At 40.0% G+C, this 26,762-nt stretch overlaps 1 protein-coding gene across 1 annotated transcript in view; it reads left to right on the top strand.

Moving 5' to 3' along the window:
• slc2a9l2 (solute carrier family 2 member 9, like 2) overlaps positions 1–26,762 on the top strand; it is a 49,832-nt gene that overhangs the window by 13,054 nt on the left and 10,016 nt on the right. Inside the window, exons 6-10 of the mRNA XM_079297293.1 lie at positions 4,308–4,440; positions 8,293–8,480; positions 9,783–9,893; positions 14,130–14,231; positions 14,700–14,775. Of these exons, the coding sequence (XP_079153419.1) occupies positions 4,308–4,440; positions 8,293–8,480; positions 9,783–9,893; positions 14,130–14,231; positions 14,700–14,775 (610 nt within the window). The remainder of the gene's footprint in view (positions 1–4,307; positions 4,441–8,292; positions 8,481–9,782; positions 9,894–14,129; positions 14,232–14,699; positions 14,776–26,762) is intronic.

Genomic DNA, 26,762 nt, shown 5'->3' with positions numbered 1-26,762 from the left:
ACTGTTGCTGCCTGTACCAAACATAGAACATACTGAGCAGTCTCATTTCTCACTTGGAGAATGGTCTGGCAAGGTACAGTAATTAAGACTTACCCAACACAGATAATGTTAGCTTGTATAATTGGATACATCACAGATGTGGGCCACCTGACATTTCCATTACCTCTATCTGAGAAGTTATCTGTTCACACGAACCTCTTATTATTACGATGCCTATTATTAGAAATAATCAGTCTGTGTGTGCAGTCAATATAAGCAAGCTGAATGAAAACTGTATAGAGGTAAAAAATATATTTCTTATTACAGTCTACAGAAATCAATGCTTGTATGACATTAACTCAAATTTGTTTGTGTCATAGCAGCCTCTGAGAAGTCTGATTTAAGCTCCCACGATCATCTCCAGCTGGGATAAGACGACCCGCAGCTCAGTGCGGCATTTACGTAGCACACCCACGACTTAGTGCACAGAGGAACATGGTGAAGAGATGGAGTGTTACGAGTGTTTCATCAGTCAAAAGCCTACATCATACATTTTTTAAATATTTCTAGAAATATCTTTCTGAGAAAGACAGTGCAAGATATCTTCATTTTCCTTCTCATTTTCAATTATTAAAATATATATTTTCTTCTTAAAAGTATCTAGAAGTGTCTTTTATATATTTCTTAGAGAACAGTAATAGACATGAAGGTAAAGGTCCACATGAAAATAGTAGTCTCTCCAGATTGTGAAAGTATTTGTCTTAGAACCTATGATCCCTAGTACAGTATAATAAAAACACATTTTTTTAATTTGATGCAAGTTTGTTTCACTATGTGCACGGTTACACATCATTTCTTAAACGTTCATACACCATCACGCATCGTGGTCTTGTGCAAATTTTAGTTTTGTTGTTTTGAAGGGTTTATGAATTTAAAAAATATTGTAAAAGTGCATCCGCCTCATAACAAAAGAAAGGAGCATCCGGTTTAACTTGTCGATGTAAAAACACAGTCACTAGTGCTGCATGGCTGGTGTTATGCAGAGATAAAGACCTGACAAGTGCTGGGCTGCCACGAACAACAGTGAGAGCAGATGCTGCGCTAGCTGTCCTTTGTGTCAACAGAACAGCTGGGGGAGAGGACTTCACTCTGCCTCATTGCATGTCTCTACATCTCTACCATCGAACCACTTCACTTCTTTATCCTCACAAACCAAACCCTAGATTACATACCATTTATGGTACATTCTATGTTTTTTTTGCGACTGATTTGGCTTTGCTTTTTAAATTCAGTGAAAGGGAAGACTGGTGTAGGCTGGGTTAGAAGACGGTAAGAGCTTTCTCTCTTGGGTTGGATGGGTGCCTCGTCATCCCCTAAATCTATTGATTTGGCGCTGGAGTCTGTGGGAGATGTAACACAGAAGACACACAACACAGCTCTTATGATCGGCTTTCTGGATCCTTTGATGCTGAAAAGCTGATCAGTAGTGTCTTCTTTGATCCTCCAAAGCTTGATATGTATTTACTGTTTTTCCCTCCACATGTTTGGTTCTGCAGGTAATTGAGTACGATGGACAAGGATGATGGGTCCTGTTATGTGTGCTACCTGTGATTTGGTTTTGTATCAAATGCATCAATTTCTTGTACATGAACTGCAAAAACAGTGAAGTCTCAGAGTTGACCCTTGATTGTTAGTATATTTTATAGAACTTCCACAGAGACTTTCACACAAATGTCATACAGCAAAGCTTTGGGTCTGCTAATAATGTTTATGGGTAAAGGTGTTGTTGTCTGCTGCATAAAACCACTGACTGTAGCTTCAACAAGAGCGAAACAAAAGTTTATTTTAATCATAATTCCTAGTTAATATGTGAGGAATACACATCTATAAACTCAGAAAACCATGGTCCAAATTGATTACGAAACTCCATTTGGAAATGTGTTTATTCTTGAAAAGAACTGCTGTCAATTGCGTGTAAGCGCACCACAGGGTGGCTGTGGGTAATTGTGACGACACTATTTTGGTGTGAGCGCCATCTTTGGGCCACCTTGGACTATGGTGCTTAAGTTCTTCCTTCAGTCTTTGAGGAGGAACCACAGACCCGTGGCAAAATTATGCAACTGACTGTTGTGGTGCTCCTCCACCTTAGTGAGTCGAACAAACTGTTTATAATTATGTGTCTTCCGTTGTTATCGAATGTATATATTTACAGCACAATCCTGCATTTCTTGAGAACCTTACGCACTGATGCCAGAAAGGCTTCATTTTGGAATTGGCTTGTAACCCTGACGTTTATCTGCAGATATAAACCCTTTTGGTGGTTGTCAGTGGTGACAGTTGGCCCTATGCGTCCAGTGTTATGTTGTGTTTGATTAACTATCACGCTATTCGATTATTATGTCGCTATTTTATCAATGCTGTATTATCTCCATTATTTGAATACATTCAGATTACTTCTTCTAATCTTTATCGTCACCATTATTTATTTATTCACTACTATTTCCCTATTATTCTGGTTGCTGTTATTATTGTTATGATATTAATAAGGTGCCTGAAAATGAATATACTAATAATTGTGATTGCTAAAGCGGATACAAATATTTCTTTGTACGTTATATTGGGGCGTCTCTACAAGTAACCAAGGAAATTCCACCTTAATCATGTTGATTAAGGTGGAATTTTTACAATTATGACACACACTCGACCAAAAGCAGAGCTAAAAGTTTTTGCTAACATGTTTGACATATCAACTCTATAGAATAACAATATTAATGTGGGGTTTACAGCTTTTTTGTGTTGCCCTCAGGTGGCCAACAACCAATTCTAATAATTCTGCTTTAATTTAAGTCTTTACATTTACTGTTGAAATTGTTTCAGCCGCAAGAATGGGAGCTACATTATACTGCACAGTAGCAGATACTTGACTCCTTAAAGTGTAATCACATTCTGTTGGACAAGTGTTGCAGACTTTATAACTCGCAAGTGAGCAGTTAAGTGACAGCTCAACACGGGTCGTTAAATAGAAGTTAATTATATATTTTTAAAAGTTTTACAGTCTGATTAAAAGTTTTTCTACTCGTGTAGTAAAGGTTATAAGCAACTCAATCCCCAAGACAGTTCTTATGAGTTGAGCGCTGACATTTTCTCCCCAAATGGCATCTCCTTTCCACAGTCTCTGCATAATTGTCTCCCTCCTGTTTGCACGGGTGAGATCACGAAGCGTGCTGAATAGTGGGGCGTCCTGCCATCTTTCTTTTGGGCAATGCTTTGTGTGAGGTGTACTCGTACATTTTCTGTCTTTTTGCAATGTATAAGAGATCTTTTACGGTGTGTGATGGTGGTGACCTCAACACAGACTGATCTTCACACTCCTCTTAGCTTGACTACAAGCATTATCTTATATGACCCTTTGCTGCAGAAAAACACGTCACCGAAAAGCTTTCATGAATCTATGATAAATATTTAGCCTCTGAGGCATTTTGTAAAGATATCACCTTGTAATGGAACCGAGACAACGATGACTAACAGCTTCCCTACTAATGAACTTGTGTTTGGCTATTTCTCTCCATTACTCTATTACTTTGTATCCATGTTGTCCATAGTCACTCCGTAACATCGGCCTAGTTGTGATACAGAAACAAAAACACAGTTTCTTGCATTCCTACTGTAAGTTTGAAGATGTATTGGCCTCATAATCAGCTGATCATTTTGTACTTCGCCTGTCATGGCAGTGACTGGGAGAACAGCCAACTTAATATTTGAGTTTATCGTCTATTAAGGCAGGAGCACCCTTGACCAAAGTCAATTCGAAGACAAAAGGGAGGTGCCAATTAAAAAGAGCCCCCTGTTGTAGACATACTATAAATCCATCTACGGTGGCGACTGTAATGAGAGTTACCTAACAAGAATTATGATTTTGTATTTTTGTAGTTGTTGGGATATGGGGTCAAAACTGAAACACAACACTTTTTAGAGCGATCGCCTATTAAACACATTTGCATACACATTATGCAAATGTTGAATTTACTTCGGTGAAGATACTTTTCCATTTTTCTTCGGGAAACATATGCATGAATAAATGCATCACTTGAAGACCATAAGTCTTATAGCTTATGCATTCCAAGCATTCATGCCTTAAAGTGTCTGCCCTATTTTCTACACGCACTGGAACTCATTGCTGTGTTGCATTTAAATGACAATCGGCACTGCTGGCAGGAATTCTAAATGAGGGTATGATGTGCATCCTCTTATTCTTTGGAGTATCAGTTTTGTTTAATGTCTTAAACCATGACTGCAACATATAACTTTTTTGGATGTTTTGACTGCAGGAAACCAGATGGAGCTACTTGTTTGCCTTCCTGGCGTTGCCGGCAATGCTGCAGCTGTGTGTGCTGCCTTTCCTCCCTGAGAGTCCTCGCTACCTGCTGATGGAGAGGAGGGATGAGGCCGGAGCAGAACGAGGTATTGTATGCGCTACAAAAAACACATGTTCTTGAGTTAGAGGGATGGCCTGTAACTCAAGAACATGTGTAGAATGCATATACAGACTTTGTTCATGTTTCAAATATATTTGTGTTTTAAGAGCAACTTCTTACCAATCACATCCACACCCTTCTGGAGCTTGAAAAAAAATAATTCTATCAGGTAAGAGTGTCAAGGTAGAAATACTAGGGCTGGACCGGAATATACGACTATTCAGATATTCATCCATCGTATTTGCTTTTCAGTTCAGGGATTTGGATTTTCGTTTTATAGTTTTCACCTTCAGGATTACAAACATGCATAAAACCCACCAAACTATTAGAAACAATGTTTTCATACAATAACGACACAAACAAAACTGTAGAATAACAGAATCCCTAAAATAAATACCTTTTAAATAATCTGAAAGACACATGTATCAGCATTATGCCGTCTATTTAGAACACAAAAATGTCCTTCCCTCCAGAGTAATGTCACAGAGACGAGCCAATTCAGAGCCCTCCTTGCTGTTGCTTCTGTCGGAGCGCAACCCAATGCGGGGCTCGTGCAGCAAGGGCTGAGCAGAAGCCTCTGGAGGTTACATTACACGCTGGCTTGCAGCCAGGCACGGCCAGAGAGACGGTGTGAAATGTGCAGAGACAGCAGCCTCAAAACGCTGCCGCTTAGGGGAAGAGGACCCACAAACATGAATTTGTGGTACGTCTACTCTCTCGCCCACACAGCGGGATGAGGAGAGGACACGCTGAGCGCAGACAGAGGCGTGTGTGCACCGTCCACACAAGGCATAGTGTTGAGGGGAAGCCTCCGAAAGCGCTCCTATGGTCACAGCAGTGCAGGTTGATTACACCCACCCCCTGGGATAGCCCTCTATATTAACATGATATATCTGCAGGGTATTAATAGAGTTGTTTACCAAGACCAGAGACTCATTCATTTCTTACCCATTGCTTTGATTTGTGGCTTTTACAGTACCTCACGATTGCTTCGGCTCAGTTTTCCCACTAGAATTGAAATGGGCAAAGCCATTAAAGGATAGGTTCACACAGGTTCGAATGCCCATATGAACACTGGAATCATTCTTCCTGTTCATATCATACATTGTGAACCTATCCAGGGCTGCAACCTAAGATTATTTTCATTGTTGATTAATCTGTTGATTATTGTCTAGATTAATCGATAGTTCTATAAAATGTCAAATTATGAAAAATGTTGATCAGTGTTTCCCAAAGCCCACGATGACGTCCTTGTGTCTTATCTTCAACAATACCATAAGCATAATGTATTAATAATAATGTAAATAATTCTAGCAGCTAAAGTAACCATAACTTAACCGTACCGTATAGATTCCATGAGCTGTGAAGGACCAATCAGCAGCACATGGTTTAGGAGTTTTAGTGACAATTCTTGCAGTCTCCTTGAAGGAAGAGAAGTCTTGAAACTCAAGATGTCTTGGTAGCGTGTGTTAAATGATTTAGGTGTGTGCTCTCAGTCACAACTAATCTATATCCATCTTCTTGCCTAACGTTTTTACATTTCACTGACTTTATGGAAGTAATATAGTGCGATCTCGTTAGATATTAAAATGCTTTGACACGAGAAGGAACAGCATGGCGTAGAGGCATAGCTGCATAAATGAACAAAGCATGTAGAATAATGTGGCGTCAGATATGACTTTGATCGTTTTTTTCTCTGGGTTTGTTTGAAGTCTTTGATGTCTATGCCCATACTATATAAAAGGGCACTCTCTGAAGGTTTGGTTGCTCTGTTGTTTTTAATGCAAAACACATACTGAGTCTTTTTACTAGATTCCAGCTACCTAATACATTTACAATATTTCAAATGTAAGACATTAGGAAGAAGGAAAAGAAAATGCCCTTTGAACTTCCAAGGGACTAAAAATCCAATGTTTGATCTTTTGAATAAAGACAAACTTTGTGGTCAACAACAGAGGCTGACGTGCAGATTTGGGAACCAATATGTTGACAGAAAAAATGAAAGACATCAGAAGAGCAAATTGGCTGTTGTGACGTCAGCTACGTATTCTCTTTGAGCCCCCTTCTTTTGGCAAATGGCTCCATCAAAAGTATGCCAAAACTATCTTATAGCAGTTCCCATTTGCAATGTTCCTGTGGATGTACAGACATCAGATACTGAAGAAAATGTATAAACCTGATGATTCTCAGGCAAGTTCTGAAGCGTCGTGTTCTATAATAATTAAGCAGAATTATCACAATAAAGATGTACATCATCAGTATGAACTCATGGACTTGGAGCTTAGAGCCAGAGTAGGGCTACAACTGTATATTTGGAAACTATTGAGAGATGGACTGTGCATTATTGTTTTGGTCATCTAATGGGACTTGTTGATGATAATAAAAATAGAGAATAACTTACACTTTAAATTCAAGCCAAAATGCATCAACATTAACCTTCTTGTCAGCCCCTTTAAGACAATCTTTATATATTTACCCCTGTTTCAATCAAGGCATTTTTAATGCTACAGTAATAAAGTAGTGTCATTTCTCAAACTCAGTCTCGGCTCTGTAATATAGGCAGTGTCATGGGGTGGAGCCCCGCTGTCCTCCTGCAGGGAAAATACAATAGGTTACCATACATCAACATCACATCATGCCACTGACGGCGACAGCCCCTGTGTGATTCTGAATTAAAACAGATTTCCATAGTTTCTACCAGCAGGGAGAGACAATTGCATCGTCATTTACGTACTGCCTCCTGTGTGGTCACTGTTCACACTCCCACGTCCTAATGACCTGCTTTTAGTCCCTGTTGGTATATAGAGATGTGCTATTCTGGGTCATGGCTTTAGCCTGTTCCCACCTTCAATTCCCATAAGCCCAGGGGCAGGCGAAAGGACTAAAGAGAAGAGAGATGCTTCTTTACAGCCACCTATTCCCTCCAATCCATCACATTCAAGTAGCACAAGTTCAAACAAGCTTCTGCTGGCCGAGTTCCATTCGATTGCCAGAAACCTGGTCAGCTCTGCACACACAAATATAAAATGTGGATGTATTTCTGTTGTTTTCTTCCTTTTGAATGAGAGAAAAACATGTGTCTAGCTTAGGCTTGACATGAAGTAAGTGCATTAACTTGTTGCACAACAAGTAGGGCAGAGGGTTTTAATACAAGTCTTTGTTTTCATCATGAAGCTTGCTATAATATGATATTTGGCATATTTGAGTCTATAACTATGACGATAACTGCATTTGTTTGAGGACAATACAATATATTAGAGCATTTACTACTTTAAATCACTGTGATCGAGAGGGCCAAGTTTCATCGGCATTGCAGTGAAATGTAATATTGTGTTGATGAATTATGTATCCCGGAGGAAGCATTTAAATTGAGAACATGTTGAGCCCAGGATGTAGCCCAAGAGTATGTCACTAATCTGTTTGACTACGCAACGTTTCTCGTTGAATGCAATTCCATTACACAGTTTCAAAGCCAAATCTTTACATATATATATTTTAAAAAATCACAACATATAAACAAAACTGGGACCCACTCAAAACATCAATCAAAACTTCTGCTGGTTTCTGTTTTTCCACAAAACATCTCCACCTCACGAAGTCAACGTCTCCACTGGGGACTTTTTATATGCACACCGATCACTGATCACCATATGGGGGGCTGGGATTTTATTTCTAATGAAACTAATATGCATAATTCAATTTAAAGATGTTTTTTAAACACTGTCCTGGGAGGTGATTAACATTGAGACTGCGTTACCCATACTGTCTACTCATAGACACTTGATAAGGCAACAGAATACTGATTTCAGCAGTGTGTGTGTGTTTGTGTGTGTCTCAGCCTTCCAGAGGTTTTTGGGAAAGAAAGATGTATCCCAGGAGCTGGAGGAGGTCCATGCGGAGGCTCGGGCTCAGGAAAACCAACACACCGCCTCTGTGTTACAGCTGCTGAGGAACCCAGCTGTTCGCTGGCAGCTCATCACCATCGTCATCACCATGGCCTGCTATCAGCTCTGTGGCCTCAACGCTGTAAGATGCAGCTCACATTTGACTTTTCTCAGATTGTCAGTGGAATCTTCTTCTTTGTACCATCCTACTGCATCATATTTAGGATTATTATTATTGTCTATAAAAAAAATGTCTGTCTTTTTTTTATTGAAGACCATTTACGTGACAAACTTTACTGCAGATCAGCTTCAGACTTTTTCTGAAGATGCTCTGTTTCACCTCATCACACCTGAACATTTCCAATCAGTTTTGGACACCAGTGGGCAGATTTGTGCCACGGCAGGAAAGTAAAAAGTGTTTTCCTCCTACTTGAGTGACTCAGACAAGAGAGATAGTCATTCTGCTTTCTATTTACCAGACCATGCAGAACACACCCATTCTCAACCTGGGTCCTTGAGTATTTTAGGCAAACAGCGCAAGATATTTGAAGCTACAATTTGTTTTGTCACTTGGGGGCAGCAAAACAAGTTGAAAACATCACACTGGCATATTGTTACCTTAAACACTTGTTGTAAACAGTACAACAATACTAACACATTCAGCAGACATGGAGCAACATTCACATTTATTTTTAAGTCCAATGTTCCCTCTTAAAAGTCCCATCAGTTTCAAAAGGACTGCTTGTCAGAGGATCAGGTGTGGCAGCACATTGCAGAACCCCATGAGTCGCTACATGCACAGGTGTGACCCCATCTTTGTTGTCTTTGTTATTTCATTATTTACAAAGGTTATGTTTAAAAATCACATTCTGCATACGTACATTTTTTTTCTTTTTCTTTTTTGTTATAAAAGGTAAAAAAAAGAGTACAAATATTCATCACAAAATAGGTCTTATGAAGCCAGTTCCTTGCCCCACTTAGAATGGATCAGATCAAATCCATATTCAGAATGACTATCATAGAGAATAATAGTTGTGCTCAATTTTTCATCATCAAATTTTCACATTTGATAGGTTGATGGATTTTTCAGTAATACTGAATAACACAAAGCCAGAAATCACACGCTCCTCTGAATTAACGTAGATATACACATGACTCGATTTACATACATTTTCACTCCACAAGGACAGGAATTGAATTTAGATCACTCTGGAGCTCTTTATTTTGATTCACCATCACCATCAGACCTGTCAAATGACTCCAGTAAATATTATTGTGTGAGACTGACTTGGTGATGTTACAGAGGCTTATTATGCTGCAGTGAAACTGATTGCTGATTTTGAAGCTGACAGCTGAGAAAGAGTCCTGCAAACAGTGTGAGAGAATCAATCAGTGCCACAGCCTATATACTGTATATACATTGTGTGTGTATTGGTTTTCATAGCTCTGGTACTACACCAGTGGGATCCTTCGGGAGGCAGGCTTTGAAGAGGACATTATCCCCTATATTACACTGAGCACCGGGGCCGTAGAGACTATGGCTGCCATCGTCTCGGTGAGTATTGTCCCTTTAAATCAACCAAACATGTCTGATTCTGGTTATCAGGCTGCACTTGATATAAACAATCACAAGGTATGTTTTGTTTGACTTTCGGATTGGTCTTTAACTTTTATCCGTCCTTAAAATCCTCTCTGTTATTACATTCTTTTTTTCAAAACCTAAGCTTTCGGAGGTTTGATTTTACTATCAGCCTCTTTTGATGTTGGAATATTGTCTGTTTTAATTGAGAAGGGCTTCTAGGTTAGACATGTTTATGTGCGTATGTGTTCAGTTTGTCACGATACACTCAATACGTTTTCCTCAGATATTGTTTCACTGTGCAGGAATGTAAATCTGTACCACTCGTAGTTCACTTCTGCACTAAATATTTGTTTTAGTCTGCTCTTATAATTTTGACATTTTTCTATTGCTGCTCAAACATCTTCAGCTCAGTTGATGTCAAAAGGCACTGCTGCTCTAGCAGCAGATCTGCTGCTAAATGATGAAGCAGAGGGCCCTTTGCATCAAACAACTCAGCTTAGTAATTAATTAATAATTAGGTGGGAGTGGTTATCAAGCACTTTGTTAGGCAGATAATGTTGCATTCCACTCCAGAATAATATGCTTTAAATATTTAGGATATTCAACTCAAACTCTACACTCTACAACTCTACACCTGGCTTTGGATATCCGCTTCTTAATACACCACAGTATGCATTCAGCTGTAGCTCTAACCTTATTTGAATGCCTTTACATCACACAAAGCTGCAAACACACAAACAATAGTTTCTGGCATATACATACATACAATTTTCATATTCCAAAATAAGGTGAAGAAACGCTCACAATACAAAACAAAACAATTTACTTTATACAGAAAAAGAGGTTTAAAGTGATACCAAATTGTTTACTCTACATAATATATTACAAGTCTGTCTATCTAGCAGTGTATGTTATCCATCATTGCAATTAACATACCCGACTAACCCGTTCTCATTACCAACTCGTCAAATATCGATGCTTGGTCTGTGCCCCTCGGCATCTGATACCAACGCACTATTTATCGTCTGCATCAGACGTACCGGGCTTTATTAGTCAGTCAGAGCCACTTCCCACTGATCCACTATTCTTGTGCATCGTGTCCTAGAAGGCATCTTTTATTCAACACATGCGTGAATGATGCCATCCAGGTCTGTCACTATGCACCACGACCCCAGAAAATAACATTAAGAATAGAACAGAATATCGGACTGACATAAACAGGCCATAATGCAAAGAAAATGTCCTTCACAGGTCTCCGCAATAAATGGTTCATGCGATACTTGATCAAAAGCTATGCTGCAATTCGACAATCACCTAGCCGCAGTGCAACATCATAACGTTGTGCATACAGGCGATGGCTTGTCCTCGGACCTGGACAAACTAATGTGTCATCTCCGCCTGAGCTAATTCAACACCTTCTGTCCTGAGGACTATGTCATGAAGTGCACAGTGGGGGAAATGTGTTTCATTACAGTATGTGCTTTAGCTCTGTGACACCCGAACAATGCACGCAGCAACACTGAGCACAAATGAGTGGGTGTAGAAAATATAGGATGGATGAGTCACTCCAGCCTTTTCATTGAATTACTGTTTTTCAGTAGCATGAACACCAGTGGACAGAGGACGGCCACTGTTAAAATGTATCATTTACAAGACAATTGAGGGGATTTATGAATACCCGGCGGCTTAAAGCACATAACATGTGACCCCATTTCGACCCACCCTGGTCACTTTTTTCATGTCGGCATGTCTCCCTCTCTTGCTTCATATTTCCTGTCAAATCTCAAATACAGTTCAAAGTAGGAGTGGAGATAAGGCTCATGTATGTGCACTTTGTTCCATAATGATTATGATGTATGAAGCAGAACCAAGCGCATGAGTGGCTTTTATAAATTTGACCTTGTCTTTGTGCGAGCAGTTGATAATCACAGAGTTTTATGTATGTGGCCCCAGTTGTTTCTCTTGTCTTTTGACCAAGGCCTCTCTTTGTGCTCCTCTTTCTGTGATGCATTAATGGAGTGATGTCGTACTCGAGATAACATTGAATTTTGTCTTTGTATAAAGATGTTTTCAAGCTGAGCATCTTCGCCACAATTCACGCCGCCTGGAGGGAAATTGTATCAGCTCATGTCTCTTTGCATTTGTTCATATCTTTCCATTGGCCTTGTATTAATATGTTCTGCGATGGCATCATTAATCACCAACCAAAGACTTGTTTATTCTGCTTTTATCAACCTCTGATTAACTCTTTTATTCTATTTTTTCATTCTCTTTTGTTACTCGGTATATTCGGAGTCTAACAACGTCTTTCTGAAACACATTATGAGAAACCAAAACAAAAGACAGTCACAATGCATGATTGCTTCATGTAAAATGCTTTCCACTGACCTCCTGCCTCCCTTTCCAGTGCCCTACTGAGCCATCGCCCTTTCACTCCGGCACACTTGTCACTGTACGGCTGGCTAACACACAAGAACTGTGGCGTGTGTGCCACCCCACATTAAATCACACACCGTGTCGTCATACTCTCTACGCTGTGGCAAGTTAAAGTAGAAATACAAACAAATTATCATGGAATACAAAAACTGACCTTTTCTAGCCTGACTTATTCTGCCTGTGGAAGTTGTTTTTTCATGCTGTACAAATACGATTATCTGCAAATGGCATTCTGTGCAGGCAGGAACACAAGCCCTGATATCTTCAGCTATGCTCGGACTGCAGACATATAGCGGGAAAAATGTAAAGCGGAGAGGCAGTCTAGATGATGGGCACAATCCAAGAAGCAAACATATCAGTCTTCTCTTTCAATATCTTGGTCCTACAATGTAATTTGCGCATTGATTGTCTCCAGTGTGAAAAAAACAATGAAAGCAGCGCTGTTACTGTGTTTAATGTGACAGTGTCACCAGTCTGACCTCTGCAGAGTCTGCCCAGAAGTGGGATGCATTTACTATTGTGCATGAGCGGTCATTTAGTCCAGTTTCATCAGTAGTTCATCGTGTTATTCATTTGCACAAAATAGGAAACCTGGAAACACATATTACATTTCAGTGAAAGTTTTGATCGACATTATGAGAAGATCTGCATGCTGTAATAGGACCATCCATTATCAGTGACAACTCAAGGAAAAAGTGTATTTGCACAAATTGTCATGAAACAATGATTGTTTGAAACACACATTCAAACCTTGGGACTGAAGGTATGATACTGAAAAGGTTATCATCAGCCTTTAAGTACACGGAGCGGTGAACACCTGAATGACAGAATTGAGGATTCACACAACAACACTCGCATCTCATTTAATCTCTTATTGGTAATAACATGCACATTTCTACATGCCAACACACATACATTTAGGTGGAAACACCTCAAGTTATCTTGAGCTTGACCATTATTGAATCCGACCTCCATGTCATGTCCCACACTGCACCTATGACCCAAGAGATACCTGGGGTTAGAAAGGCCTGTGGAAATATTGATGAGCCACATGCAGTATTGTATTGTGTAATCTCTAAAATCTCTATGTGCATGTCACTGTATATGTGCCGTGTGGTGAATTATGTATCGGGTATTCTCCAATTCTCTAACTTTCTGTACATTTCACTGGTGGGTTGAAGGGTTAACCAAACAAATGTGATGTGCTATGTCTTCCTTCAGCAAGTCATTGCTTTCAAATTCGTTTTTATTTTGTGTCATGGGCTGTCATGTCCAAGAATGTTACCACATGGCGCACACAGTATGCCATATAGAAAGCTGAGAAAATGCTCCCAAATAGAACATGTTGATCACACATCTTCGTGTTTCTTCATGTGCTAATTGAGAAAACAATTCTTTAGGTTTTTACAAGAGTAAGTGGGCGTTCAGACTAAAAATAACAACGCAAGAGGCTGTGTTGGTGGCGTGTAGCTTCAGGTCCTGGTAAGACATTCAAATACGATCCAGGAAGTCCAGTTGGTGTAACAGATTAATGTGCTTTAGGGTTTATGAGACGGCACTATATAAAATATAGAAAGGATTTTACAACCCAACAACAATTAACACAACATGACAAGAATATTTCAGCTTTTGTCCAATAGTTAAGATGTTTCAGTCTGGACCAAAGTGGTTGACTGACATTGCCATCCCTAAAGATAGCTTTATAATCATGCAGCCATTGGAAACCCCTTGAAATTCTTCTCATATTATACTGCTTTTTTGTCTTCTTCCCAGGGCTTAGTGATAGAACGAATCGGGAGGAAGCCACTTCTCATCTTTGGCTTCTCTGCCATGGCCGTTTTCTTCAGCTTACTCACAGTGTTCCTCAATTTCCAGGTAAGCCACCCTATCATAGGCATACTGTGAGCTATAGGTGTATCTCAATACACATGGGTGATCTGTACTGTGGTCCAATTACACTGTGAACAAATTGTATTATTATCAGAGTTCCAACTCTGAGGAAATTAGGTAATTATACTGTACATCACTTCTGAATGTATATGATATCATATGTGACATTTCTCACGTTTTCAACAAAAATAACTCTTAATTGGCACTGATTAGTGGAACTTGCACAACAAAAAAAAGAAAATAAGAAATGTAATATACGAATGTATGGATTGAATTTTCTTGGATTTATTTGGTGATGTTGGCTGTTTAAACAAAATCTTAATGAAATATAGGATGTAGCTATTAATTATTCATTTTCCTGATATATTTACTCTCATATTGCTGCCTCGAGATTCTTTGCGAACATAATGATTATGGTCACTGCAATGTCATCTCTCTCGCTCTCTTATCTAGGATAGTCTGTCATGGATGCCCTACCTCAGTTACATCTGCATTCTGGCTGTGATTGCGTCCTTTTGCTCTGGGCCAGGTAAAACTACTAACTCACATAACTGATTGAGATTTCTGCTTTTTCTTTTTCTTCACTTTTACTTCTCTGCTATAATCCGTCCTCACTGCTCCACTTCCCTTAAAACTGCACTTAAAAGAGATTAAGTAAATACCCTGCAGAATGTTTTCAGATTGTGTAATTCAAAGCTGGCTGTAATTCAGTGAAGTAGTCATTGAATAAGATATGTGACTGACCAACTCTGGTCCTCACTTTTAAAACTGGCAAAGGGACACAGATTTGTATTTGCAGTGCTTTTTAGACTCAAAGCATTTGACTTATTAGCCAACTGATCATTTTTAGTTGTATATGTTAACAACCGTTAATGTTAGCACACTAAATACACTATATATAAATATATGGCACGGTACTGCAGATGCACATGGGGACAGTATGACTACAGTGAGTCTCGGTGGGAGGTTGACTTTGAGTTTCAAGGTGAGGTCATCGCTGTCACCACACGTATAGATCCCTTCTGAAGAATAATGTCTCCAGGGAGAAAGTGTAGAAAAATGGAGACTTCTCACAACAATCACATGCAGAATGCTCGAGGAAGCACATGTGGTTTTCCTAACCTGAGGGACCTTTAATAAAGATGAGAAAAAGACAACATAAAACGTCACACAGTGCCACCAATGCCCGCTCTACTGTGTAACACCAGCTTTTAATAGTTCACTCAGTGCTTTTGCTCAGGTGCATTTCTGTGGTATTTGTGGAGGGAAGAGAGATGTTTTCTTGTTTATGTCCACCTCACAGTGATGATTTATGGCCCATTGAAATAAATGATGCCCCTAATTGCTTTGGGATGGGGAATGACTGGGAGGGGAAGAGGAGGGAATTCACATACTGTAAGGGATGATCCCAGTGGTGCTTTGAGCTTTTGAGTGGATAAACGAGGAGCCACAATTTCTCTGAAAGCATTTTACAATGGCCCAGATATACCAAAGTTTTATGAAACTCAAAGATATTGAAAGATTATCAAAGCGATTGCTTTTGACATGATGAATTAAAGGGCATAGCTACAGTGTGTTTGTTTGTTATGGGGCTTAGTTGTCAAATCAGACACTGAATATTTCCCACCTTCTAAAATACCTCTTCTGTGAAACACTTGACTGCCCTAAATAGCTCTCTGCCTGCACAGCTGCTCCTTTAGATCTCCTGTATAGATGGAAGTCTGATTTTATACATTTGCCTGATTCGGCCTGTATACCCGTCAATAGCCTGGTTATTGAACAAAATGAATTGCCTTTTACTCCACCTACCATTTTCCAGGTATTAAAATGTACCTGCAATTGTGATACACTTTGTAGAACAATACCAAAAGAACATTAAGTTCGATTTAAGTATTTTAGTTTATAGTGGATCTTTAAACAGAGCAGGTGTACTTCGTACATAAGAAATCATAATCAAATATGAATCTTACTGCATATTGTCTTTTTTTGATGCAGTATTGTGTTCTATAGTTCCGGCTATATACTTTGTGTCGTGGTTTTAGTGGCGTTGTATCCTCCTGGCTTTTATTGTATTTCATTTCACCAGTAGTGCCTGTATAAAACTCAAACAAGGCACATCCAATGCAATATAAGAGCACGCCAGTTTACCACCCTCACAGTGGAGACCACAGACCTCCACTTATTTGCATGGTTGTGTGGCTGCAAAACAGCCAATAAAAAAAAAAAGGCCTATAACTTCCAGCTGCTAGTGACATGATTGATAATACATTTTTTTTTAGCAAATTAGTTTGGATAAATGGTTCTGTTTACAAGATGCTCACATGGATTATTACACTGTGTACAGATGTATGGGTGTGGGGTAATATACGAATGTGTGGATTGAATTTTCTTGGATTTATTTGGTGATGTTGGCTGTTTAATCAAAAATCTTAATGAAATATAGGATGTAGCTATTAATTATTAATTTTCCTGATATATTTACTCTCATATTCCTGAGATTTTTTGCTAACATAATGATTATGGTCACTGCAATGTCATCTCTCTCGCTCTCTTATCTAGGATAGTCTGTCATGGATGCCCTACCTCAGTTACATCTGTATTTTGTCTCAAATTCATACCGATGCCTCTATATTACCAACATACACTAAGTAAATGAGACCAACAGCAAGTAAATAAGAAAATCATTTCTATATCGTTATTCTTAATGTTTGTCATCGGTGCCCCCGGGTTGGATTCCGTGTGAAATCAGATGAAATCATGCAAGTTCACCAGAAACGTCCTCAGCTCAGACACCAGAGGGGCCTCCAGCAGTGACCAGCATGCCTCAGACAGATCCGGCTTCACTGGCCGCCTTTGATCTGTAGTCAGAGCAGCGGCGGGAGGAGGAGAGCTCTGAGCTCGGCAGCAGTGTCTCCTCCTCAGGCTAGGAGCAGAGCTTCACCTTGCTGCTCCGCCGGTCCCTGCTGGGAACCAACACCGATGTAAGGTTAGGGCATGGAGGCACGGGAAAACCAGAACCAGTGCATCGTGTAAAAATAAAAAAGTGTACTCCTTGTTTTTTTTAAAGCATAGAAACCTTTCTAATTTTTCATGACACAAGTGAAGTCCTTGATTTAAAGCAACTCGATTTAGTTTGGTCTAGAGGGCATTTTCATCAATCAGTTGCAAATTGATGAAGCCTCTTGAATGTGTGATAAATTTCAGGAATGCAAGATATTTAGTGACCTGGACAAATGAGAATGTTTATGGACATGATTGTGAATGTAATGCACTGGTTGATTATGAACATGTAAAACAATGGTTCCATATGCAATGTGACCAAGTTACTTTACTCAGTGACTTGAGTCTTTTTTGGCAGAAATGCTGCCTCAGAAGTACATTTTTTTCTGGATGGATGGATTGATGGATACTGTTCTGTGCGCTCGTATCACGTGCACTTGCCTGGTTTTATGTGCACGGGTTTTGAGACTAACTAAACGCAATATCAAAGTATACTCGAAAAATGATGTATGGAACAATTATTTCACATGCTAAGAATCACCCGGTATATTCAGCATCATCTCGGCAGTGTGGCCCAGCGTAACACATTTTTCTCTCGTGTGGAAGCAAAGTGGCAAACTACTGTATATGTGCTGTTTTTTGACATGCACCACACTTTTAATTGGCATGGACAGTTGCTGGAGCGCCAGGTGAGAAATGTTCAGCAAATTTCTCAAAGGTAGATGGATTTTCAGATAGTTTGAGTCAGATGATTGACTCAACGTGGAACTGTTCTCTGCTGAGGCAAATCCATTCTTCTGCCGAGCACCTGAGCTAGTGATGAGGACACAGTGCAGATACATATGTCTATTCAAGGTTAATTCCTTTCACTGCTGGAGGCTGCAACTGGGAGTAACTGTATAGGTTTCTGAAGCGAACCTATTTGTTTGCTTGTCATCAAAAAAAGACAGCTGTGCAAATGGTATGGAGATCAAACTTTTAGCATTTAGGCAATAGTTACACTATTGTTGCATAATAGTTCAATTCCTGTTTTTCCATTTTTATTAATTTAGTGGAACAAAGATGTGCTTTCCAAAGTTTTCTTTGAAGCTAAGATTTAGACTTTTTTTCAACCCATTAAACCATTTAACCATTTAAAAACTGAAAAAAACAATTATTTTTAAATATTTGAGCTCAGTTCGAAGGTTCTTGGCTTATTTTGGGCTTCTTCCAGCAGGCTGACACTGTCAGCTCATTAACTGGAAATTATGGATGCTTTCTTTCTGACTCTCCAGTTGATTGTGTCAGATTGTGCCGCCTTGTCAAACCAGGGAAAACAACTCAACCCGAGCTGTTTCACAACCCTTATAATTCTGGTGCCTATATGAAAAACGAACAAGAGCAGATACGACTGTTTCAGCATTCTGGGCAAGGAATGGGATGACAGTTGGCATTTTGATGAGTGTTGTATACATTCTAAGAACTGGAGTTGCTGATGTTGAAATAAAAAAACAAATAGCACCAACACTGAGCATGTTGTTACTGTTCCCATGTGGCACAGCAGAGACCGACACTACCCAAAGACGCATTGATCCTTTTATTAGATTGTGACAAGTTGCTTTCCCCCATATGTTTGTGGCTGTGACATACTGTTTATGTCCTTCTAAAACTTTCAGGGCGAGGATGCGATGACAAACACCTGCAGTGTTAACTCCTTTCATATATTAATGTACTTTGATTATTAAGAAACGGAAGTTCTTTTTTTTCGCTTTCTGTGGTGTCATGTTGTTCTCGAGGTTTTGAAGATGGGAGCTCTAGTTTTCCTAATGTAATGTTTCTGTGGCATCGGCATTGTGTAAATTCACGATAATTAACAACCCATGAATGTTTTTCCCATTCATGAGGTGATTGTTTATCATCAACATATGTGGAACAGAAACAGCTGCTTCTGAACGTTTGTTACATCCAACGTGGGTTTGAGTTACAATTTGTATGGGCACATTTGTCCACAAATTATGATTGTTTCATAAATGAGTTATATTTGATTCATACCGACTGCAGGGTAATTCTGTGGCAGCCATCTCATCGAAGGAAACAATATTCTCGGCTCGTGTCTCACTCAACATTTGGTGCAGCTACATCATACTTCATGGTCCTGCAGCTGTTGGTGACAGCAGTGCGGAAGCTGGTTGTACCTCCACAGTGTGAAGTACTTGCATTTAAATCTCAATCAATCCTTGTTCCTCTTTGCACACGGCCGAAAACGGCCGTGTGCAAAGACGGCCGTGTGTTTAAACTTACACACTTAGGTGCTCTTCATGTTATCACTAGATTGCGTTTACTTCTTTTTTTTGTTCGCTTCGACCACCTACCAAGCAATTGTACTCACAGCACACACAGTTGATACCTGCGTTAATTATTAAAATTGTTTAGTCTGGAAAAGTCAAGACAGAAGAGGAAATAACGAAACATGCACCATGCTGTGTTGTAACTGTTGAAAAAAATGACTTTGCCTTGCCCTCCTCTGAGATGTCAGGCTCAACAATGTGCACAACGTGCACAAGGTGCTGCTTCCTAAGCAGATGGTGACTGAAAAACAATTTTGGTCAGGAATTTAACAAAAACATTTGCTCACTTCAGTAGCAAACAAATAAGCCCACCTGGTGTTTATAAATTTTATATATGAGACAAAATGCAAATGATATTATTTTGTGCACTCTGGTGAGACGCTGACTGTGATAATTGTTGTTGTCAAATGACACTGAACCCTTCCCAGTCCTTTTGTAAAAGAATCGCTTGGTCCTCGCTGTTAACAGGCAGATCACAAGATACTAATGGTGCACTGGTTTTGTTTTTCCTTTCCTTCTTGAATAAATGTTTCAATCACAATGTTTGACCCATGATTTAAATCACTTAATTGCTTCTGACAGTCAACTGATGTTTGAAGAAGCAGTTTAGCTATTCAAGCAGATTATTCACTGCTGCCTTTCACTCACCAAAGAGGTGAGGATGTGCCATGGTGAGCATTTTCATTCTTCCATAATCTCCCTCAGTAGCTGTCCTCTTTTCAGAGTGAGTGACGCCGCTGTTTTACGACACTTCGATCCATAACAATTTTAAATCCACAGAAAGGCAGGACAAATCTATTGATTGTGCAACAAATTCGATTTTACCTTTTGAACACTTGAGTTTTTGCTTTAAATTGATGGACTTGTTTACAGTCACAGCATGGTGGAACAGACAATATGCCCCCGTCATATAGTTGGATGGTGTATTCACTCAATTGTCCTGGGAAGAGAAAATACCTTATCGGTGGAAAGAAGATAGAGAGGGGGTTATAAAGTGCTGACAGACAGGCCCTATAGGAGAAGACAGAAGTCCATTGAACAAGATGAATCATCTTTCATGTGGGATTGTGGAAACAACATTATTGGGCAGCCGGACTTGCTGTTGTGTGAGTTAACAGGTAACGACAGATACCAGAGGTGAAATGAATGAACCCGTCCTGACAAAGAGCGGCATCTGTTGCTTTTTAGGAGCCACGAGCAAAGTACACGCACAGCAGTGAAGAGAGGTGACTGAACTCAAGCCAAGGAGAAATCTAATGTGTGGCAGCCAGTATTAGAATACGATTAAACGGGAAGGGAAAAATAAATGAAGCAAAAAGTAAAGGCTGTATGCAATTTGAATAATCTGTCATTTAGATTTATGAGTGAAAACATCAAGCCCCTATTTTTACACTTTGTCACATAGACATTTACCGTTAAAACATGAATTCTTATCATAAATCCTCATGTAATTGCCTGTAATTCTCAGTTGTCCCTGTTTGATTGTATCCCACATAACTGAAGCCTCCTGAGGATCAGAGCCATGATTGTTCTTATTCCTTGCCTAGTTTATCCCACACATTGCCGTGATTACCAGATCCAATGTCTCCTTTGAGACTGACTCGTGTAGTATTTCCCTGTACTCAGACCCCCTGAGATGTGTTTACTAAAAAGCACGAAATGTTTTCCACACCCGCTATTTATTACTGTGACGATGATCTTCTGCCAGCAGCATGTCCTCTGAAGGGAAAGATTTCTTCTCCTTTGTGTCCTGAAATATTTGCAATGGAAGACTTGAGACGTTTTGGATTCATCCCCCCCTTAACCCCCCCTTAACCAGCCAGGAAGTTTTTCTTTCGTTGGAAGGAATAACTTCGGGTTCTACTCTTATTGTATCAGTTTTATACAACATTTCAGTGAAGAACTGTGATTCCTTTACCATGCTCAACCGTAAACATCTTAAAAGAATACGTTTGTATATCGCTATATCGCTTAAAACCATACTATTTAAAGCACTTTTGCATGAAGAGTCTCAGGCTTGCACAGGCGCGCTACTCCTGTTTGGGAAGTGCTGACTATACGACTGGATAAATAAGACTTGGATTATACTGCAGGAGATTTCAGAGTTTGTAAACGGATGTTTCGATGAAGTTTTGCTGTTTTCAAACACGGCCCCCATTTACTTCAATTCATTAAGACATTTCTAAGTTTTCTTCAGGTGTTCAGGGTAACACTGAGTGAGTCATTTATATACAAATGGCCATTTTGTGGGTGAAGTAGACCTTTAACACATTGCATTTCTATAACTGCTTCTCAATAAAATCCTACTGCTGGAAATTTTCAAGGCTGATATCTGAAAGTGCGAACATGAACCCGGGAGTGCAACTGAACTCCAAACCACAGAAATTCAGTTACAAGTGTTAAAGGTACTGCGAGTTGAATGGGTTTGCATGATGATCTCCTGTTGGCAGTCTGCAGTATGTGTTCACGGCTTGATGCGATTTGAGACCGCAGAACTGTGCCCATGAAAAAAATGTGTTTGTGGTGATGCCAGTTGGGCTGTCCACACCCTTGTTGCCTTTTAAGCTTTGATGAATAATTCCCTTCAAGTGATTCTTTAAATATTTGATTTTGTCAATTCAAATGAAATTGTTTTCGTGCTTGCAGCAACATACTCAGCACGTGCGGTCATTGCTCAAAAAAGTCTTTACTTCAACTATTTGAGCTTTGAAAACTAGCAATAGGAATGCTATTTTCACACAGAGTTCAAAGGTGTAACAGGCAATTTGAAGCGTTAAAGTGCAGCATCATCATTCCCACAGTTGCTACTGACTATCCCTGACCCTATACAGTCATTTATAGTGGAGTACGCTTCTGAGGCGGAACGTTTATTCCTTTGTGACGTGTCCTTCTGACTTTTCTGTGCCCAGCCACAGGCAACCTTGCTCTTATCGTGACTGGATTTCAATCCTGGCGTTCCTTCCTACCGCCACAGTTAATTCCACTATGCTCATTGTTGCTGACAGGATCTTGAATGCTGCTTATTTTATCCCACAGCCCAAATAACCGTCAGCAAGTTAAACACCCACAGTGTGATTAATCATTGTGTTTTCTGGACTGCCATGTGATATTGTTTCAAATCAGTCTAATTCTGTTTTCGTTCAGCTATTGCTTTGTTGTTGTGGGGAGAATGTGAGCTTGACTCCTTCCAGTTTTTTGTCACAGACCTCAGAGAAAATAGGGTGGACTGAGTGATCCGCCAGCTAAGAAGTTGAAGTGCTGCTATTCATCCTCAGCGAGGGCACTTCCAGTTTTGGGGAAAAAAGGGGCAGGTGCATCATGTTAATAAGGACCACGCTGTTGATCTTGACCATGGTGTTAAGTCTTGTACTCATAGACATCACCAAATGCTGAGTTCCTCCCTATGAGATGCTTTGCCAGGCCTTTCACTGCAGCCTCCTTCAGTTGCAGCTTGTCTGTGGGACTTTTTCCATCCTGTCACTTTGTCAGTGGTCTGCACCTTGTCGTAAACCCTCTGTATTTACATTCATCAAGGCGTCTCAATTGTAGATTTTTCTTCACCAAAGAAAGAATTCCACTTTAGATGTCTTCCGTGGTCTTCCAGGCCTTTTGGTGTTGGTTAGCTTGCCAGTGCACCAGTGCATTCCTTCTTTTTAGGAATGTACCACACTGTTGATTTGGTCAATCCTAATGTTTCTATCTGCCTGACAGGTATGTTTAGGTTTTTCAGCATAAAAATGGCCTCATTCACTTGCACTGATATGGTCGGCATGCTGAGAGTTCCTTGAAACAGCTACCAAATGCAAATTCAACATTTTGAATCAACTCCAGACGTTTTATCTGCTTAAATGACACCATTTGTCAGAAAGTTGTCCAATTAGTTTTGAACCTCTGAAAATATGGGGGACTTGTTTAAAAATGGCTGTAATTCCTAAACGGTTGATGTGATACTTGTGTTATATCAACTGAATTCAAGCTTCATTCACAAGCTTTCATTTCAAATCCATTGGAGCTGTGTAAAGAGGCAAAGCAAGAATAAATTGTGTCACAGACCAAATACTTATGGCCCTGACTGTATGGCCAGATCCTGGACCAATTTGCACCATTTAAGCAGAAAAAAACCCTTTAATGTTTTCATGCCATGTACAGGAGCATATGTCCTACAGAGGAACTGTCGGAAAGCAGAAAGCATGTAAACAGTGCACTTGGTTTTTTAAGAGATTCTAAAATGAATCTTTTTACATCAGTTAAAAATGCCAGAGCTCGGTATCTTTCAGACCTTATTGAAAAGACCCAACACAACAGGGGCTTTGTTTACCACATCACTCCACCAAGTGTCAGTATGGACTTCTTTTCCTTAGAAATTGTCAACAAAGTCTCGAGCATAACAATGCACATTTCCCCTCTTGCACATGACACAAAGATGTATTTGAAACCCACTGCCTTCTTTGAGTCCTTTGACACAATATCTATTGACACTCTCGCTGAGGCGATTAATACAATGAAGCCCTCTTTGTGTGCTCTCGACATCCTGCTTTAGAGACTTCTAAAGGGAGGAAACAGATCGGCCAGTTCCTATATTCTCTCCATAATTAACATGTCACTATATGGACTGGTTCTTGCTTATTTAACCCTTTGTATGGTGTCCAGGTCTGTGGGACCCGTTTTCATTTTTTATCAAAAATTATTTTTTCAAACTCAGACTCATTGGCTTTGGCTCATTTTCAGTGAAGAACATATAACAGAACACATTTTCAATGACCACACACTGTACACCCCCCCTACACATTACATTACATACAGGATGTCCGGATCCACTGCACTGAAGATTAAAGATAAAACCGAATAAACATCTGAGATGTTTGATAAAACGTATTTACTGCTGTCATGAAGCTGTTTGTTTTGTCTTCACTTTTCTTTTTAAAGTCAAATATTTGACCGACCTCGTCTTAAATCACAGACCTCGTCTTAAATCAGGTGGTGACACAGCTGAACTGAGCCAACCTGTCTCGTGGCATCAGCAACACCAAACTTCTGTTTGACAAAAAGACAACTCATCATTTCAGCCTATGTGGCAGATGATTCAGACCATCACAGGCCTTTTACAGCAATGTCTCTCTGTGGAACCAACTCAACTACTTCCATGTACATTTTGAAGCATGAAACAACACACTTGCACAGAGGACACCGCCTCCTCTCAACGACTCTTCCCCAGCCAGCATGTAAAACACTGAATGATTAATGCTTGCAAAGCTGCCGGTCCAGACAACACACCCGATTGTGTGTTTAAAGAGTGTGCAGAAGAGCACGGGCATGTGGGTCACATCAGCAATGACGGGAGAAACAACAGCAATGAGATGAACCAACTGGCCATGTTGTGTAAAGATAAGCAATTGTTCCTAGTAAACACAAAGGAGATTGCGATTGATTTCGGGAGAGCCCACACCCAACACATATGCGGCTGACCAACACTTCCGGGTGTGTACATCACTGAGGACATCGTCTGGACAAATAACAGTGCATCACTAGCCCAGAAAGCCCTGCAGCATCTTTAGCCCTGGCACCCATCATGTGCTCCTTCTACCGAGGGATCGTGGAGAGCATTCTGATAATCCCTGCAGCACACAGTGAATGCGACTAGGAAGGGACTGTTTCCTCCCTCCCCTCCCTCCTGGGCTTTTACAACATCTGCCTAGTCTGCAAAGCCACCTGCATTGCGAGAGACCCCACCCATCCCTCGCACAGCCTCTTCAGTCTCCTGCTATCTGGGAGAAGATACCACAGCCTACCGGCTTATATCACCAGACTTGGTCACAGCTTTATACATCAGGCTGTCAGGATGCTGAACTCTCTCCCCTCTGCCTCCAAAAAGATGGACTGTAACTTATGTGCTCATCTGTATCAATAACGTGCCTTCCTGATTGTGCTCAGACACAATCAGATGCAGTTTAGCTGTTAAGTTAAAAGGGCACTTTTCTGTTGCCTCTAACATTCTCTGTGATCAGAATAATGTAACCAGGATGTGTGTGTGTCCTACAGCGCACAACTCTTGGGTTTGCTGAACAAAGAAGTGGAAAAAGAAAATATAAGCGATCTTCATATTGCCATTTCATTTAACTTACATCTGCACTGCTTGTGACCATTCATTTATTGTGATCAGTCTTTAATATGCCCATGATTGCTGTGTGCAATCTGGCCAACTCTGGGCATGCGAGAACACAAACACTTGTAATTAGCTGGTCACATTTGTTTAAACAGCAAGGCATCTTATTCATAGCATGAGATGGTTTATTATCGCAAGCAATTAAATCTAAGAGGATGCTGAGGGCTAATGTGAGCCATACCTCCCTTCATTGAGCTCTAAATTAAAGTGTCTCTGTTGCTTCTATAGCTCATTAACTGTCTTCTCTGTTATGCTTTATATGGACAACTATATTAAAAATAAATGTGCCAGCTGCCAAACCGCTAGTGTACGTTCCATAGCAACTGCTGTTTCATAGCAATTATATATAGTATATTAATTATATAGTAAAATACTATTATTATGTAGTTATTACATCACAGCTTCGCGTCGGCTGAACAATACTCCTCAGCTGTGATATATTTTCATCATACCACGGCCTGTCATAAACTATTGCATGCCAAAGTCAAACGAAATAACTTGGAATGTTGAAATGAAATGATCGAGTAGACTCTTGGGTTTGTTTTGAGACAAAAATTCAGTAATTATGAAAAGTAAACTTCCAAATCCAAATTGACGGGGAGGCGGAACAATGGGAAATGAACCAGTTTTCTTTGAAATTAGATCGCTGATTGAGACTATTTTAACTCTGCAGCAGCAGCATTTTTCCTTCAACTTTACTCCTAACTTGAGAAATGTGTTTTAAATTGCTCCCCAGTCCTCTTCACTGAGTTTGCAATAATCTGTCAGGATGGATTACTACCGCTTACATTTGAACTCAGTGGGCCATGTTTGTCAATTTAAGCCTCCTAGTTTGATGTCATGGCCCACCAAAACATCCAAATGTCAACATCTGCTCTCGGAGGTTTGGAAATGTTGGTTGCACATTGTACTCGGGGAGAGGCCTGAGGCATTTTTGACTTTCAACAAAGGGGCCACCATATTACAACATTTAAACTGTGATTGTACTATGTCGAGATATTACCGGCAAAAACTTTTGGGCCATAA

The sequence above is a fragment of the Melanostigma gelatinosum genome (genome assembly GCF_949748355.1).
Source record: "Melanostigma gelatinosum genome assembly, chromosome: 3".
Lineage (NCBI taxonomy): Eukaryota > Metazoa > Chordata > Actinopteri > Perciformes > Zoarcidae > Melanostigma > Melanostigma gelatinosum.
This window is presented reverse-complemented; position numbering and strand designations above follow the sequence as displayed.